Source organism: Lagenorhynchus albirostris, chromosome 14 (assembly GCF_949774975.1).
Source record: "Lagenorhynchus albirostris chromosome 14, mLagAlb1.1, whole genome shotgun sequence".
NCBI classification, from domain to species: Eukaryota; Metazoa; Chordata; class Mammalia; order Artiodactyla; family Delphinidae; genus Lagenorhynchus; species Lagenorhynchus albirostris.
The window spans coordinates 51,592,149-51,608,524 of NC_083108.1; the positions used below are offsets into that span (position 1 = coordinate 51,592,149).

Below are 16,376 nucleotides of genomic sequence, written 5' to 3' on the forward strand. Positions count from 1 at the left end.
CTTTACCTGGTTCTGTTGTATTTATGTACTCCCTTTCTTTTCAAAGTGCTTCCCAACAAGATATTAGTTCTGTGCAGAAGTCCTGTGAGGGGGAGCAGACTTTTATCCCAATTTAAAGCTGAAAAATGATGGCAAAATGCAAGTTGAAGGTGAGGGTATATATATAAAACAGAGGTGTTGCCTGCACTTGCAGGCAGGAGCAAATCCCCAAGTCTTTATGATTAGTTTTACAGTCGTGCATCAGAGTCCTTCTCAGTATTTCCCAGCATCCCCTGGGAATTACTTGCACCTTGTTTTGGAGAGGGGCATTATACAACCTGTATTAGTTTCCTAGGCTGCTGTAACAAAGTATCACAAACTGGGTGGCTCAGAACCACAGAAATTTATTGTCTCACAGTTCCAGGTGTTAGGGTGTTGGCAGGGCCATCTTCCCGCTGGAACCTATTGGGGAAGGAACCTTCCTTGCCTCTTCCAGCTTCTAGAAGCCCCAGACATTCCTTGGCTTGTGACAGTATCATGCTCACCTTCACTTGGCATTATCCCCATGTCTCTTCACCTAATCTTCCCTTTGCACATATGTGTGTCTCTGTCCAAATTTCCCCATATTACAAGGGACCCCAGTTATATTGTATTAGGGCACACCCTAATGACCTCATTTTAAATTGACGACATCTGCAAAGACCCTATATTCAGATAAGATTACATTCTGAGGTGCTGGGAGATTAGGACTTCAACATACATTTTTGGAGGACACAGTTCAATTCATAACACTGCCTTTTGAAAATTCTAACTAATGCCTCAAACATAGCACTTCACCAAGCCTGCTTGCTAGATACTGTTCAGCCCTGATAACATCTACCCCTGAAGCCTGGCATGGAAAGGATGTATTTTATGAAGGAGAGGTCAGGAGATACTAATCAGATGTCTAGACCTACTTGGTCCCACAAACCATGACAATAAACTTGGATCATAAAGGAGCCAAATTCTGAACAAAACACAAGTTAGATGATCCACCTCTGAATAATGTATGATAAATTATTCTTCCAAGATACAGTCAACCTCATTCAGTACAAATTTAACACATTCAATTAATCGTATCAATAATGAGAGGATTTGATACATACACTAGACACAGCTACTGTTGATGACCGTATTGCTTGGCTCTCCCCTCTGCTGTGTTTCTTCCCATACCTGCCTTTGCTATGCTATCTTCCTTAATGTGTTGACTTGGTTCTGTTCTTTCTTCCTTTCTGATTTGCCTTCAGCTTTCCTTCCAAGTGGAGGTCACAGATCAGACGTACATGATGAGAAGAATCAAATAGATGCTTAGCTCATTATAAGACAAAAAAATTTCAACAGAGGAAGTACACATTTATTGGAAAAGTAATAAAGAAAAGCCATGAATTATATTTAAAAATAAATCTCATACTTATTTCTCTTATTATAAAATACATGTTCATTAAAAAAAAACTTTAGGGGCTTCCCTGGTGGTGCAGTGGTTGAGAGTCCGCCTGCTGATGCAGGGGACACGGGTTCGTGCCCCGGTCCGGGAAGATCCCACATGCCGTGGAGCGGCTGGGCCCGTGAGCCATGGCCGCTGGGCCTGCGCGTCCGGAGCCTGTGCTCCATAATGGGAGAGGCCACAACAGTGAGAGGCCTGCGTACCGCAAAGAAACAAACAAAAACAAAACAAACAAAAAAAAACTTTAGGAAAAACACATAAGCATTAAAATAAAATAAAAAGAATCCATGATCCCCTTCATAATTCCAACACTGTCAATGAACTTTGTTAATGTTTTGGTATATTCCTTCCGGAGGCACACGTATAAACATTCTGCTTTTACAAAGCTGGTATTGTACATGTGGGTTTATAATCTGTTCTCTGTCTCTTTTTAACAACATGTTGTAAGCATCTCCTCATGGCATTAAAGATTTTTCTACAGTGTCATTTCCTTTCATCATTCTGCAGTGGAAATAAAGTTCCATTGTAGGGATATACTAAAAAAAATTAATCAATCCTCTACTATGGGACATTTTATGGTTGTTTTCAAATGTTTCTTATTATAATTAATGGTGCTGTGATTAGGGTTGTATTAATCTTTTGATAGACCTATGCTTATTTTCTCAGCATAAATTCATAGAAGTAAAATCAGTGGGTCAAATTTATGAATAATTGACAAACTGCTCTCTGGAAAAGATGGATCAGTTTACACTCCTGCCAATAGTGCTTGAGAACACATATTTCCTGGCATATTTGATAATACAACATGGTAGAATATAAAAATATCATTCCAATTTGGTAAATTAAAAAACCAACACTTTAATTTGCATTTGTATGACCATTTATGCTACATAGAATAGATCAAAGGAATAAATATAAAAGATGTAAATATAAGAAAATAAAACTATTATGTAATTTCCAATGCAAAGAGTAGGATACTAGGACAACTGACTATCCAATTGGAAAAATAAAGATTTTGTGCAAATTTATTGGCCACTCATGTTTCTAATTTTGTGAATTGCCTCTTTATGTCCTTCACCAACTTTGCATTTAGGTATGATTATCTTTTCTTTATGGATCTATTAGTGTTCTTTGTACTTTGAAAATCTGAATTCAAATTTTCATGTTTATTTTTCATAAGCAATGGCAAAATTTCCCCATTTTCCTGTTTAACTATTTAACTTTATTTGTGAACTTTATTTTAATACAGAGAAATTTAAAAAAATTTTAGTCAATTTATCAATCTCTTACTTTTTGGTTTCTTTTAAATTGCCAGCTGTACAATTTTCTTTCCAATTCTAAAAGTATTTCTATATTTTTTCTAGTATTTTTGAGATTTCTTACATTTAAAATTTTAATCCACTTGAACATGTTTGATGTTCTTGTAGGACATGAGTAGCGATCTAATTTTTTTTTTCCAAATGGATAATTAGTTGTCCCAGTATTCTATTCTTTCCCTTGGAAATTACATAGTAGTATTTATTTCTTCATATTTATGTACTTGATATTTATTCCTCTGATATATTATTTCATCAGCACCACACTGTTTCAATTACCACAACTTTATCACATTTTTTAATACCTGTGAGTGAAACCTTATTCATTACTTACATCTTTAAAATGTCTTTAAAATGATACTTACACATAACTTCATTTATTTTAAAATGTCAAGAAAAAGCAAGAATTGTTCTAACTACTGCTTTAAAACTCATGTTTTGTTAAATAATCGTGTGCTTTTATGAAAGTTGATGCTTCTTTCCCCTTTAATAATAATAATGGTAATTATACAGTAATAACAAGGAGACCAAATGGTAGGAGAAAGTACAGTAACTTTGGAAACAGGCAGTCCTGGGTTGGAAACCTCACTTTGTCATTTATTAGCTGTGTGCTTTGGTCAAGTTAGTTCACCTTTAAGAGTCTCAGTTTATCCATTGGTAAAAAAAGGAATAAAACTACCAAATCTACTTCCTAGGGCAATGAGAGGATTAAATGGGACATTGCTAATACAGAGCAAGTCACTGCTGTCAAAGAAGGACCCCAGTAAATGTAATTTCCCTTCCCTTATACTGGTCTAGGATTTATTGTTTGTAAAACATTTTTATATACATCACCTCATTTGACTCACAAAAGTCTTGACTCATTGGCAATCATACGATTTCCGTGGTATTAAATTACACGATGATTTAATAAGATATGATGATGATATAATGGTATTTAATGGTCATCTTACAAGATAATGTTTTTTTTACTTAAAAACATCACTGAAACTTCTGCTACACTCTTAGGTATGAAATCACTTTAAATAATGACTCAGGATGGCAATATTTTTAACCTTTTCAACAATTTGATAACATAAGTAAGAATATGTGTACCATTAATGCACATATTTTTAGACACATATCTATTTTCTAAAGCAAAGCCCATAAGTATGTGATATGTTTGTAGTCTAACTAAACCAGTTTCTGTTGTGTTAATAGCATTGGATTCCAATTACATTAACCATAATTTTTAATTTAAAAATTAATAAGAAAAGAAACATTTTCTTCTCAGTTGAGTCAAATCATGGATTAAATCTCATATTAAATTAGTAATTTATATTTATAACAACTCTGGAACAAATAAATATGTAAATTAGTATAATATACTACTGTCACTAAGACTGTCTGAAGTCACTGAGACTTGAATTTGAGTCTCTGCTTTACAATGTAGCAGCTGTGTGACTTTGGCTAAGTTACCTAAGCACTTTGAGTTTTAGTTTCTCATCTGTAAAATAGAATAATAGTAGTATCTAGAAAGAAGATTGTTTGAGGGTAAAGGAAATAACTCTAATCAAGCATTTATCATAGTAAGTGTTCAATAGATGATTATTTTTGCTGTTGTTATTGCTATTATTGACTGGCGAGTAGCAAAATTATGCAGCCCCATTGGAAGGAAGGACTTAAAAGAATTTAAAGAAATAATAATTGAAGCTTTCAAATAGTAAACTCATGGCTAATATAATTGTATTTCAAGCAGATGATAGTTTCTTAAAAAATTAAATCATGCCTCTATATTTGGGTGGAGAGAAGAATTAATTTAAAAATATTTGTATAGATTTTATTATTAACACAAAGTGTTAGTAATAAGGATAATGAAAAACAAGCGCTCCAATATTATTACAAACAGACCTATATTCACAGATAGATAAGGCTGAGTTTGAACCCCAAGGACAGAGGTTTGGGATACTATGAACTCATAGAGCAACATCCTGTTTTGATTTATGCATAAAAGCCTTGTTTTATTTTGCACACAGATCTTCCTTCCAACATTTTTAGAGGCTGTCACAAAAACTCAGTTAAGATATTGGGTGTCCTGTATCCTCTTCAAGCTTTTCTTCCTGCATTTAAGACTTACATGAGCAGAAGATTTAGACTTAAGTAGAGAGAAGACTTCCTTCTCCTTGGCTTTTAAGAGGACATGTTCTGGAAATCTCTGGAGAATCTTGCAGATGCTGCACAGTGAAGTATGGGGTATATATTTTTGGAACCTAGGGTAGGGGAGGAAAATCCTTCTTCTCTTCCCTTCTAGGTTCTTTGGTTAGCCTACTAATTAAATCAACATAAGACAGATTAACAACAACAGCAACAAAAAAACCAAATTTAATTCGTGTGTATGGAAGCCCATAGAAATATGAGACTACAAGAAGAGACCAAAGCAGGCAGCTTTTATACCTTCTGGACAAAGAAAAAAATAAACTTGTGAGGAATTGACAAGACAAAGAAGTTTGGACTTGGGTCAGTAAATTAGTGTAGAAGTAACAAGGTTTGTTTATAATACCCTTCTTGGCCCTAAATTTTCTATCTCTGGTGATAAGGATGCCCCGTCTACCTCCTGGGACAGGGAAGGTACTTTCACATGGGAGATTTATTTCCTGCTTTTAGGGGTACAAAGGAGGGTTAGTGTTTTTCTTGAACCAGCTGTTTCAAAATAATCAATATGCCAAAGTGGTATATTTGGGGCAGGCTGCCCTGAACCCCATCACCAGTAAGCTAATGCTCAGAACCAGGCCTTAGAAGAGCCACATATATGAGATAGTTGAAATCACCCAAACTTTCAGCAAAGGTTCAATCCTAGATTTGCTTCTTGAGTGTCTGCTTTGTCTTAAAACTGGCAAAATTTCTTGGCCCTGTGAACAGGCAGTTCTGTTCTTGAATTAGAAAGGTATGTTTTTGCTCATGTGGTTTGGAAAGGCTTCCTTTGCTGATTGTTTTCAGAGTGTGTGAAGCACTAGATTCTGAAGGTCAGAGAAACCATGACACATTCTGGGTAAGCTCATCAGCTCCTCACTACTTTGTGAGTTCAGAGGGGCATGATGCAGGCAGTCCAGTAAATGATGGTCATGATGTTCCACTGCAGAACATCTGGGTTTCCCTACAGGTATAATCGGTATGAGGTGAGTCATTAGTCATAACATTTTCTGGAAGAGTCAGAAGAGAAAAAGTTTAGAGTGAAATTGAATACAGTGTTGCAATTTACTCTTGTCACTCATATGAGAGGATGGTGTTTTGCAATGAGCTTGCTCACTGAGAAAGCTTACTGTAGCCTGGTTCCTAGCTAAGTATTGACTTAGAAATGAATAGAATGAAAATATAAGACTTTCTCAATCTGGTTTAATGTTATTTATACTAGGAATGTATGAAGATGTTGTGTGCAAACATGTCCTTTCATATGGTAAAAAAAAAAAAAATCCATGGGGTAGGGGATGGGGATGGTGGTGGTACAGGGCAATGGGGAGAGCTACACAGTCAAAGAAAGGAAAAATGAAAACATGGAAACTGTAGGATGGGTAGCTAGGCCAGAAAGAAAGTAGTGGAAATCTCCTTACCCTAGGGAACTGAGTCTTGTTTACGCCAGGTGTTTGCTAATGTTGTGAAGCCATCTGCAAATTCAAACTCTCAGTAATATACTAGACATATTCTTGCTGTTTGAATACAAACCCCACTTTTTCAAGGGCTAATGAGTTCTTTAAAATCGAGTGTTGTTTGAGGGTTCAAGGCTTGAAACTTCAAGGAGACAGATGTGTTTGTGACCAGGAAAAACAATTCAGGGAAGTGTTAGTTTGACTTGTAGCTAGCATCCACCATTTCAGACTAAAAGTTTTGTTTCCATATCTTAAGGACCAACGGGATAAAAAGGAGTTGATAACGTTATAGGTTTGAAATTCAGGATCTTTGATCATTTCCAACAAATATTTCCAAACAGCCTCTTCTGGGTAGGTCATGGCTTAGCGGGAAACTGCCTGCCTTCTGTCGCTCTCCCTCACAGAGGACCTAGGTGAGGCTTTGCACTCTGAAGATTTCCGTGGTACCACCAGCTTCTCTGACTGAACATGATGCCAGTTACCTGCCATTCTTTGCTTCCATGGTCGGGAAAGAAACTGTTGCCGGGGAATTCTTCTACTTCGTCTAGTGAACGTTGCGGGTAAGGGTCGGGGCTCTTGGAAAGAGGACTTGAAATTCCTCTGCGTTACCCGTAAATTGGAAGTTCTAACTCTTGGGTCCCTTCTTCGTCCCCTCCCTCTTCTCCCTGTGTCACTGTCAATTACACTTGGGCATCTGGAGGTTTCTCTCTCGTCTGCATTTGTAGTGAGTAAGCAAGTCCATATCTACCGCCACGGTTTCCTGCGCGGCCCTGGCCGGGACCCCTTGCAGCTCGCACGGGGTGGCTCCGGGCCTCTCCAGCCTGGTGTGATGCGCGCCTCCTCGCTGCTCCCCCAAATCCCCAGACACAAAGGCCCCCTGAAAGCAGCGTCAACACTCAAGTTAGAACGCTCCCGAGGTTGGAAGCAAATTACCACTCTCAGGGCATTTGGGGGTAGTTTTGGTCTTTGAGACATCGGTCGCCCCATATTCCCCTCCATCGAATAGAAAGCAGAAAGGGTCTGCGCTCGCGCCGAGGGTCTGTCGAGGCAGGGGTGCAGCCCCAGACCTCCCAAGTTCTTGAGCTGGGTCCTCAGCTTCTAGCTCCTCCCCTTTCTCAGCCTTCCCAGCATCTCCCGGCCCAGCGGTTCAGGACCAGACCAGAACTTTCAACAATAGGATCGCATCTTTGCCCACGGGACACCAAACTCGCCTAATGAGAGACGCTGCAATGGGACGAAAGTTCTGCGGGACGACCCTTTTCCGGGTCCGATTCCCCCAGGTAGCAGTGGGTCGGGGCTGGGCGGGTCTTTGGATTGTGCTGAGCAATGCATGGATCTCCGAAGCTTGATTGTTTTTGGAGTTCAGTGGCCAAGAATCTCAAATTAAATTCTCTGCTTAGTCTTTCACTTCAGTGAACGGGTTCGGGCCTCGAGGCCGGTAATTCTGGCGTGCTGGGCCCTGAGGTCCGAGCTCACAGGGCCCACGCTGAGAACAGTCCAGTGGCACATCTTTTGTAAACCAGAGGCGCAGGTCGGATTCTTGGGGTGGGTGGAGCCGGCAGTTCCTTCCTCCTCCGCATAAACGTATTGGTGTTTGTGGATTTCCCCCTTTAATAGTCCATGAAGTCAACAAACTCCCCACATGGTGGCTCCCTTTACTAAAGTCGAGTAGTGAATTGGTACAAGGAGTCTTGGAAATTTTCAAATATTTCTAAAGATTTAACTCATTTCAGAATTCGCGTGGGCGGAAAGAGTAGGATTTTAATCGGGTTCACCTTTGACGTGAAGCAAGGCGGAAGACAGGAAAGCCACAGTCGGTAATAGCTCCGGGCGCTTTAGTAAGAAAGCCGTCTCTGCTTGATTATCCGGTCGTGTTCACCGCCGGCTCTTTGTGTGCGAGCTTACTCCAGAGGCAGAGCTGAACACGGAACACACGCATGTAAACACTCCAACATAAATCAGCGAACATATGCAGTGGAGACAAAGAGATTCACCCCCATGTAGATGTGGTTTGAATCTTTATTGCAGATAGGCAATCTGGAGCATCCCCAGGAATAAACTAAGAGGAAGTGGCAGTTTCTGGCCATGAATGGTCAGAACGAAGCAAAACTTTGTCACCTTGGAGGAAGTATTAAATCTCAAATAAGAGAGCGGGAAAGGCATTGAAAATGAGCAGCATTATAATCTTGTCTTAGAAAAAGCATGCAGAATATAGCTTCTCTAAATGTTAGATCTAAATCATAGTAACAGGAAACACTCCCACTAAATTGCCATTTCCTCTAATTTTTGTTTAAGATCCAAATAATTAAAATGCACACTAATGGTTATAGATGGCTCTGTTTCTTTTTTAAAAGAAATAGACCCGAGTTCCCTTACTGGAGTAGAAATTTACAGATCTTCTTAAATAACACCGGGACTTGGAAGCTTCCTGGTGTATATGGTCTTCCCTTATTGCTTTCCTCTCCCCACGTCATTTTCAGTTAAAAAATTTTAGCCATCCCCAACGAAGGGATTCCTGTTAGAAACCGTCAGTAAGTGAATTTGTACTGGGTATCCTCGTGCTTTCCCCGTCTGTCTGTAACCCCCAAACAGAACTCAAGCTGTAAATAAAGGGGAGAAACATATTTCTCACTCCCAAATTCTTAAAATTTCAGTTTTTGTGGAAAATACAATTTCACAATTTCAATGTTAAAATTAGTAAGAGCCACAGAAAGTGTGAAGGCGTCCAAATAGGTCATCTAGAGATCCAAAAACCAGGACTAAGGGGAGGCATAGAATGCTCTTTACTCAGAAGGGCAGGGGCAAGGGTTGGACAGTTCTCACCATTAAGGGCATTCGTGGACACTGCAAGGGAGGAACATATCTGAACAACGGGGGAACTTGGACGATGAATCGCCACATTAAGGGCACCACTACCAAATCTTCAGAGGCTCTGGTGAAAAATTAAACTAGTGGCAATTCTCAATGTTTGCAGCATCTGCGACCAAACAGTTCAGCACTCCAAGCCTGGACAGCTCCACAGGCCGAGCTCCGGACGCGGCTTTAACTCTAATCAATTCTACTCAGAGCCAGACTGTCAACGACAGCCAGACTCATTAGCGATTTACTGAAAATCCTCCAAGACTTCCCTTTAAAAACAAAACGACTTCCACATTTAATTGTCTATCTAAAAGAACATACGCAAGAAATTAGGAGATCTAAATTAAATTTATTAATAGGAGGGCTTGATGGTGCTTAATTCCAGAGCTCAGAGCTCTGATTGCTGGGGCTTGATGAAAAAGCAAAAAGAAATAAGAGGGACATAGTTAAAAACATGATTTTCACCATTCTCAAAATTCTATGAATTCTTTACCCATCCTTGAGAAGTGGGTAAAATTGAAAACAATCAAAACAATTAAACTTCTTTAAAATTGTACTGTTTGAGTTAAAGGTGTTTATGAGAAGTCGATGACTCCGGATCTTATCCAAGAGGACGGCACAGAATAGTTAATATGTTCCTTGAGGGACTAGGATGCTGACGTCTTTTTCTGATACCCGATCATTACGTGACTGGAAAAAAAAAAAAAAGGAAGTCATTCCATGAATAAAAATCGGAGTGCAACAGTGCAACAAAATATTCTGTACTTAAAGGCCATAGGCAGACAGATGTTGACAAAGAAGGCTCTTCCAAAGCCACGTTCGGATTGATTTCTGCTAACTGCACATATAAACAGGAGCAGAGGGCCGGTCACCTCTGTAACCACCGGCAGCAGCAGCAGAAGCCGCAGCTTCAGACGCAGCCAGAGGGACTTCTGAGCAGAGAAGGCGCTGCCGACTCGCGCAGCTGCCTGACCGAGTGGCTCCCACAGACGCCGGCTGCGCCGGGGCCCTCTCTCTTTCCTTCGTCTCCTTCTAAGACTTTCCCTCTTTCCTTATCACTTCTTTCTCTCCGTGAACTTAAGGCCACTTTGTCCCCCACCCCTCTTAACTCGTCGCCCCCTCCTTCTTCCTTCTACATCTCTCTCCTCGCCCCCTTCTCTCGGTGTCACGCTCCCTCCTAGTCCTGAGCGTCCACAAACTTTTGAACAGAATACCGGCCTCAGCAAACAAGTCCTTCAGCTCCTCCTGCTGCTCCTGCTCGTTGCTGCGGCTTCTGCTCAGACACTAACGCCAGACGGTGATGCCTCTTGGGTTGTGACTCCAGAGCAGAAACTTGGAGAAGCCCTTTGCCCGCCGTCCTACTTGGCAGCAAACCCTCTGCTGGCAGCGGTAGGAGTTGAATGGTAAGGGGAAAAAAATCTTACCAAACCAAACAACTCACCTGACTGCTAATTCTTTCGCCAGCATCAGGGTACGAGTTAGCTTTCCTTCGTACCAGATCTGGCGAATTATTGGGCGTTGGGTATATACATATACTTTCTAACTATAGCGAGAAGGAAGTGGCGGGGGCGCGCCGGCTGTCATTAAGCCGTATTCAATACTGGGAGTCAGAGGTGAGCGCCGTCCCTCCCTCAGTTCAGGGAGTTTCTAGGGGTCGGAGGGTGGAAGGCCAGTGGCGTTCTGACTGCTGTGTGCTCTCTTTCGCGTCCTGCGCAGAATGACCATGTGTAGCGGAGTGAGGCTGGCCCTGCTGGTCTACGGGATAATAATGCACAGCAGCGTCTATTGCTCACCTGCCGCCGCCGGACTCCGGTTTCCTGGGATCAGGTAGGTGCTGGCTGCCCTAGCTGAGCTGAGGCCGGGGCTTCCCTTCCCCTGACACCTCCTCGTGGTCGCCCTCCTGCAGTTCCTCGGTCAGGCTACGACCGGTCAGGCTTACCACCACCTCCCCATGCGGCCCCACTGCACCGCCACCAGCCTGGGTCCGGCCGCGGGTCAGTGGCCGTGGCTCAGCGGGAGGATCCCGGCAGACTCCGCTGGGCCTCGGCCCCCCTCCCCCAGCCCGCCGCAGCCGAGGCGCCTGGGTGGACCGAGCGCACTTCGGCGGGCTGGTGAAACCTCCCCTCCCCCAACCCCTCCCACGGGAGGGGGGCAGGGCCGGGCCCTATTCTTAGCTTGAGTTAGGAGAACTTTGGCTCCCGGAGCCAGTTTGGAGGCAGGGGGGTTGAGAGTGAAGCTCCTGTGGACTTTGCTTTGTTACAGCTTGTTCGGGACTATCGGGGCGGGGTCTCCCTCTCTCTCCTCACCTCAATTAGAATTCTTTCTACTGGAAGAGCTTCCTCTCAAGTGATAGGTTTTCCAACTGCATTTTGAGTCTTGGGGAGAGGGAGTGTTGGCCGGGTAGAGTTAAGAAGAAGCTATTTGAGAGAAGGAAAACAAAGATGAGGGAGGGGGAAATAGATGAAATGGATGCAAAGGAGCAACAAAAACCAAACTGGCAGGCAGTACTGGGAAGGCAGCCCTACCCACCCCAGGCAGGAGTAACCCTGGCTTCCCCCACCCACCCCCAATTCCGGGTTTCTAATCGGTCGGCGCTGCCCGGGTTCCCCGCCGCAGCCCCAGAGTCCCGGGCCTGTCAGCGGGAGAGTGGAAGCTCGTAGCGCAGCATCGGCACTCCGCTGTGCACCGGGCTCCCGGCGGCGAGGAGCGCGCGTTCTGACCGCAAAGCTGCTCCTCCGAGCCGCGCCCAAGAATGATCTCCTTAGGGGTCGCTGACCATTGATTTGGGTTCTGGCTTCGGTGTTAGGATTCCAGCATCTGGGCACGGGGTACGGGGTGGAAGTGCCGAGAAAGACCAGGAGACTCCGAGCAGCCGGGCCAGGGCAGACAGGCGCGTCGCCGAGGAAAGGCTGGGTGTGGGGCGAGCGCAGCAATGCCTTGCCCCTACCTCTCCAGGGATGGAGGAAAGGCGAGCGAAGTAACGAAGTATGGCTAACCCCTCCTAAAGCGCGCTACTTGCCTTGGCCGCTTTCCTAGTCTCTCCAGCGGCCGAAAGCGAGTGGGTTGTGTATACTAACCCATCTCTCCCGTCCTGTATCAAGGATTGAGTTGGTAGGTAAGGGCGACTGCGAGATTGTTGTCTCTCGGTCCCCTGTTGACCCTTTGACCCTCTCCCTTTGCCTCTGGGTTGAGATGCTGTCCCGCCGCCCCGCCACCGCTAACATATTAGCGCGAACTATCTACTTACTGGACTTAAAAGCCTTATTACACCCGCAGCTATTTTCAAAGTCCCGTGTGCCTGACACTTTCTCCGGGCAAGAGGTACCGGAGGGCGCGGACATGCCACAGAATGAGCCGCTGCCAAACAGGCTAAGTTTAGGGGCATCTATTACTCATGTTCCTGCCAGATCCTCTCCCGCCCAAAATAGAAGCCGGAGGTTCTCCGTGACCTACATCTGCGCGGGGAAGGACTCCCCTGGGCTCGGAGGCTGGGTGGGGGTGGCTGCTGGCGTTGGCCGCCGGACTCCCCAGCCATCCACCCTCTCTGGCTCCCGGCCTCCCCCATCCGGTCTTCGCGTGGCCAGCGTCTCTCTCCTAGAGCCCTTCTCATCTCTGCCCGCCGCTGCTTGTGGACGGAGGCTCAAGCGCCAGGCCGGGAGCGGAGCGGTCCTCCTCCGTGGCCAGGTGTGCTAAGTCGGCGCAGACGCCTCGGCTTCCCAGTGCCCGTTGAGGCCGCGGCCCGGGCAGGGCGACCCTGCACCCGCGAGATGAGGGGTGGGAATTTCTGTTGGGTGGAGTTTTCTCCTCCTACTTCTACCCGCACCCCTGTCCTAGAAGAAGAGGCAATTCTCCAAGGGGCGCCTTTAGGAAGAAGGAAAATCGTGAGAGCCCCTAGGGATCTTTGGGTCCTCGCAGAGCCGAGGAGGGACCTGTAGTGACCACTCCTCGTGCCCCCGACTACCGCTGCAGGCCGGAGGACGAGGCGTACGACGAGGACGGAAACCCGCTGCAGGACTTCTATGACTCGGATCCACCTGGCGTGGGGAGCCCCGCCTCCGCGCTGCGCGACGCCTACGCGCTCTACTACCCGGCGGAGGAAAGGTACCACCGCACGGCCCTGCGCCGGCCCAGGACTGGGAGGGAGAAAGGGGCAGGGGGTGGCCCATTGAGTAGGTTCTTTTTCATAAAAGCCCTCAAGCCTCTCCTCTCCCGGGATGGTTCCCACGAGAGCGAGAGAAAGTTAGTAGCGGGCCGGTTTGTGTGGACATGAGGGCCGCGTGGGGACGAAAGGTCCGTGGCCCAAGGAGTGGCAGTGAGTGCGCGCCCAGGCCGGGCTCCACACCTGCGGTCCCCGGAGGGCAGGACGAACTCCGGTTCCTGGCACTCACGGGAACATCCCAAGAGTCATCCCCGAGTGCCTTGCCTCTGGGGTTTTCCCCGGCAGCCTCCCGGAGCACCGGGGGGCGTGCGTGCCCAGCTGGGGACCTGGGGCTGCCACTTGGGGACAGTCAGTGACCCCAGGCGCGCACTTTGCCTCCTTGTTAGAGATTTCGCCCACGGGGTCCTTAACAAGGCCTACCGCAAAGTGCTGGACCAGCTGTCCGCCAGGAAATACCTGCAGACGCTCACGGCCAAGGGCGTGGGGTAAGAGTTTGCGAAAGAGTTAACCCGCGCGTAATGGCGCGCCCCCGCGAGCGCCGGGGTGGGTATCTGTGCCAATGCGCGCTGGGCGGGCGGCGCAGCTTCTACGTCCGTGCGTGCACGTGGGGCCGAGGGTGCGTCTGCGCCGCAGGGTCTGCCAGGCCAGCTCCCGGAGGCAGACTAAGGTTCGGAGACCGCGACTTAAGTTTGGCCAGAGAGCTCGGGAACTGGGCGAGGAAGGGAGAAGGCAGGAAACCCGGGGAATCTGATCCGTTTTGAATAATTGAAAAAAAGAAAAAGCCCCCCTCCCCCACCCCAGGCCTTCAAAACCTTCAAGCTTCGTGGGACGATTGGCTAGGATATCCTCTAAGCATGACTTTTTCTTTCCTCATTTTTCTTTCACTGTAAATTCAGTTCGAAACAAACAAATCCTCAGATTTGGACCCTTAAGGAAACAGTTTTTGCTGGTGCCAGACAAACCCAGAGCACAGGGCTTGCGTGGAGCATCTCTCAGCAGAAGGCAACATTTTAATAAAGCCCATGGGACAAAAGATTACATTTTCCGCAATTAATAATTCATGCGATGAAAAATATTGCCTACAGCCTGTCGACTTATATTATTATCACGTTTTTCACTTTAGCGCGCAGGAGAGGAGTGTTCATGTCTGACTAGGAATTGCGGGATCGATGTAAACTCCACGGCAGCAGCCAACTTGAAATTTAGGGCTCTTCGGTTATTTTCTCTGTACGTGGGGTTGGGTGGGGGTGTGCCAGGAACGGTCAGGACGATTGAGCGCAAAAGCATGGATATTCAAATCTCAGCAGGCAGCGTTTGGAGAGAGGTTGGCCTTAAGTCGCTTGCCTTTGGCCCGGACCTCATCTGGGGCCCATTCTGTAAGGACTTAGTGCCCCAAGATAGTCGATGGGGAGGGAGGAGTGAGGGTTCCCATCGCAGCCCTCCCTCCGGCAGCTCTCTGGCCGAGCAAGGCGGCGCGGTGGGCGTTGAGAGCCGGCGTCCTCCCTGAAGACTCCCGCTTGGGGTGGGGCCCGTCTGCCTCCAGCAACTATTCAACCTGTGTCTCCCGCCCCGCCACCCTCTTCCCGACCTCTTTCCTTGCAGTGGGAACCTGGGCGGAGGCGCGGACGACGACTCGGAGCCGCTCTCCAAGCGCCACTCGGACGGAATCTTCACGGACAGCTACAGCCGCTACCGGAAACAAATGGCTGTTAAGAAATACTTGGCGGCCGTCCTAGGGAAAAGGTATAAACAAAGGGTTAAAAACAAAGGACGGCGAATAGCGTATTTGTAGCGATGAGTTACCAGCTACCCTGTGTATACAACCCTGACACACTGAAAAGTCATTTTCCCAACTGACTGAACAGTCATCGCTCTTGTGTTCTGTCCAAACATGTATTTATGTATGAAGTAAAGCCATTAAATGAATATTTTGATAATAATATTGTTTTTCTTTTTACAAAGCACTAGAGAATGCACAGATATACTTTGTGGACCAATTATTGATATTGATATATATATATATTACAAATTTATATTAAGAATATATATATAAAAGTATAATTGAAAGCAGTTCAAAGTGTGCACAAGGATTGAAAATTCGCCTGAGCTGTTTGTTTTTATATAAAATAAATAGAAAAATAGACAATCATTGTTTTGAATATTACTCCTATTTTTGTAAACTGGAATTAAAAGGACAGTATTTTTATCCACTACAGGCCTGAAGATATTAATACCGACCACTTGCTACTGTACATAAACAGTGATGCCCTGCTCCAGGGAGATTTTGAGTAATGATTTGGGAGAATTGCTGGAGGGCACTCTTTCCCAGTGAGTCTTTGGGGCAGGCTGCTTCAATCCCAGCTGGACTCAACTAGCCACTGTCCCCCTCGCTGGGTGGCAATTCCAATACTTCTGCTTTCTTGGATTCTATTTTCATGTGTATTTGTTTCTCTTCAGACTCACCCCAGAAGGAAATTCTCCTGATAAAACAACAGCTGGATCCAAATTGCGCTTCTCCCCAGGATTCATACCACTCCCTGGGGGAGGAATTGGACTCTACAGAGAAGGGAGACTTGAATAGGAAGCTCCCTTTTCTGTACTTCCAGGGACCCCAATATTCCAAGGTTAGGGCAATTGGAACAAAGTGAAGGAAATGTAGGAATATTGGAAAAGGCAGAGCGTAAGGCAGTAGGAGGAGGACCCTCCTGGAGAGGGACTGGCTGGGGGCTGCCTCAGGCCTGGGAGCTGGGCATAAGCCGAGTCCCACCGTAGTCCCCTGCCTGCCTGACTTTGGGTGCTGGGTATTGGAAATGGATGCAAAGTACAATGTGTTTTTCTCCAGTGCTGTCCATGCTTCTCATCTTGTGAAATGGCCAGGATCCTCCCCTTTGAACCTTGCTCTGTAGGAGCCACCCTTTTCTTTCGTGGTTTTCTGAAGACTTCTTTCCCACCCTCTC

The 16,376-nt window shown here is 45.7% G+C and overlaps 1 protein-coding gene across 1 annotated transcript; it reads left to right on the forward strand.

The window, feature by feature from the left end:
- Positions 1–10,955: 10,955 nt before the first annotated feature.
- ADCYAP1 (adenylate cyclase activating polypeptide 1) lies at positions 10,956–15,264 on the forward strand. Its single transcript, XM_060121344.1, has 4 exons — positions 10,956–11,087; positions 13,230–13,361; positions 13,806–13,904; positions 15,022–15,264. Exons 1-4 carry the CDS (start codon positions 10,978–10,980, stop codon positions 15,209–15,211), a joined length of 531 nt encoding a protein of 176 aa, XP_059977327.1. The 5' UTR covers positions 10,956–10,977; the 3' UTR covers positions 15,212–15,264.
- Positions 15,265–16,376: the final 1,112 nt, after the last annotated feature.

Bases quoted from the DNA above. Each gene is read 5' to 3' on its own strand.
- ADCYAP1 (XM_060121344.1), top strand. From the start codon at position 10,978: ATGACCATGTGTAGCGGAGTGAGGCTGGCCCTGCTGGTCTACGGGATA. The intron at 11,088-13,229 runs GTAGGTGCTGGC...CTACCGCTGCAG, and splicing joins CTCCGGTTTCCTGGGATCAG to GCCGGAGGACGAGGCGTACG. The intron at 13,362-13,805 runs GTACCACCGCAC...CCTCCTTGTTAG, and splicing joins TACTACCCGGCGGAGGAAAG to AGATTTCGCCCACGGGGTCC.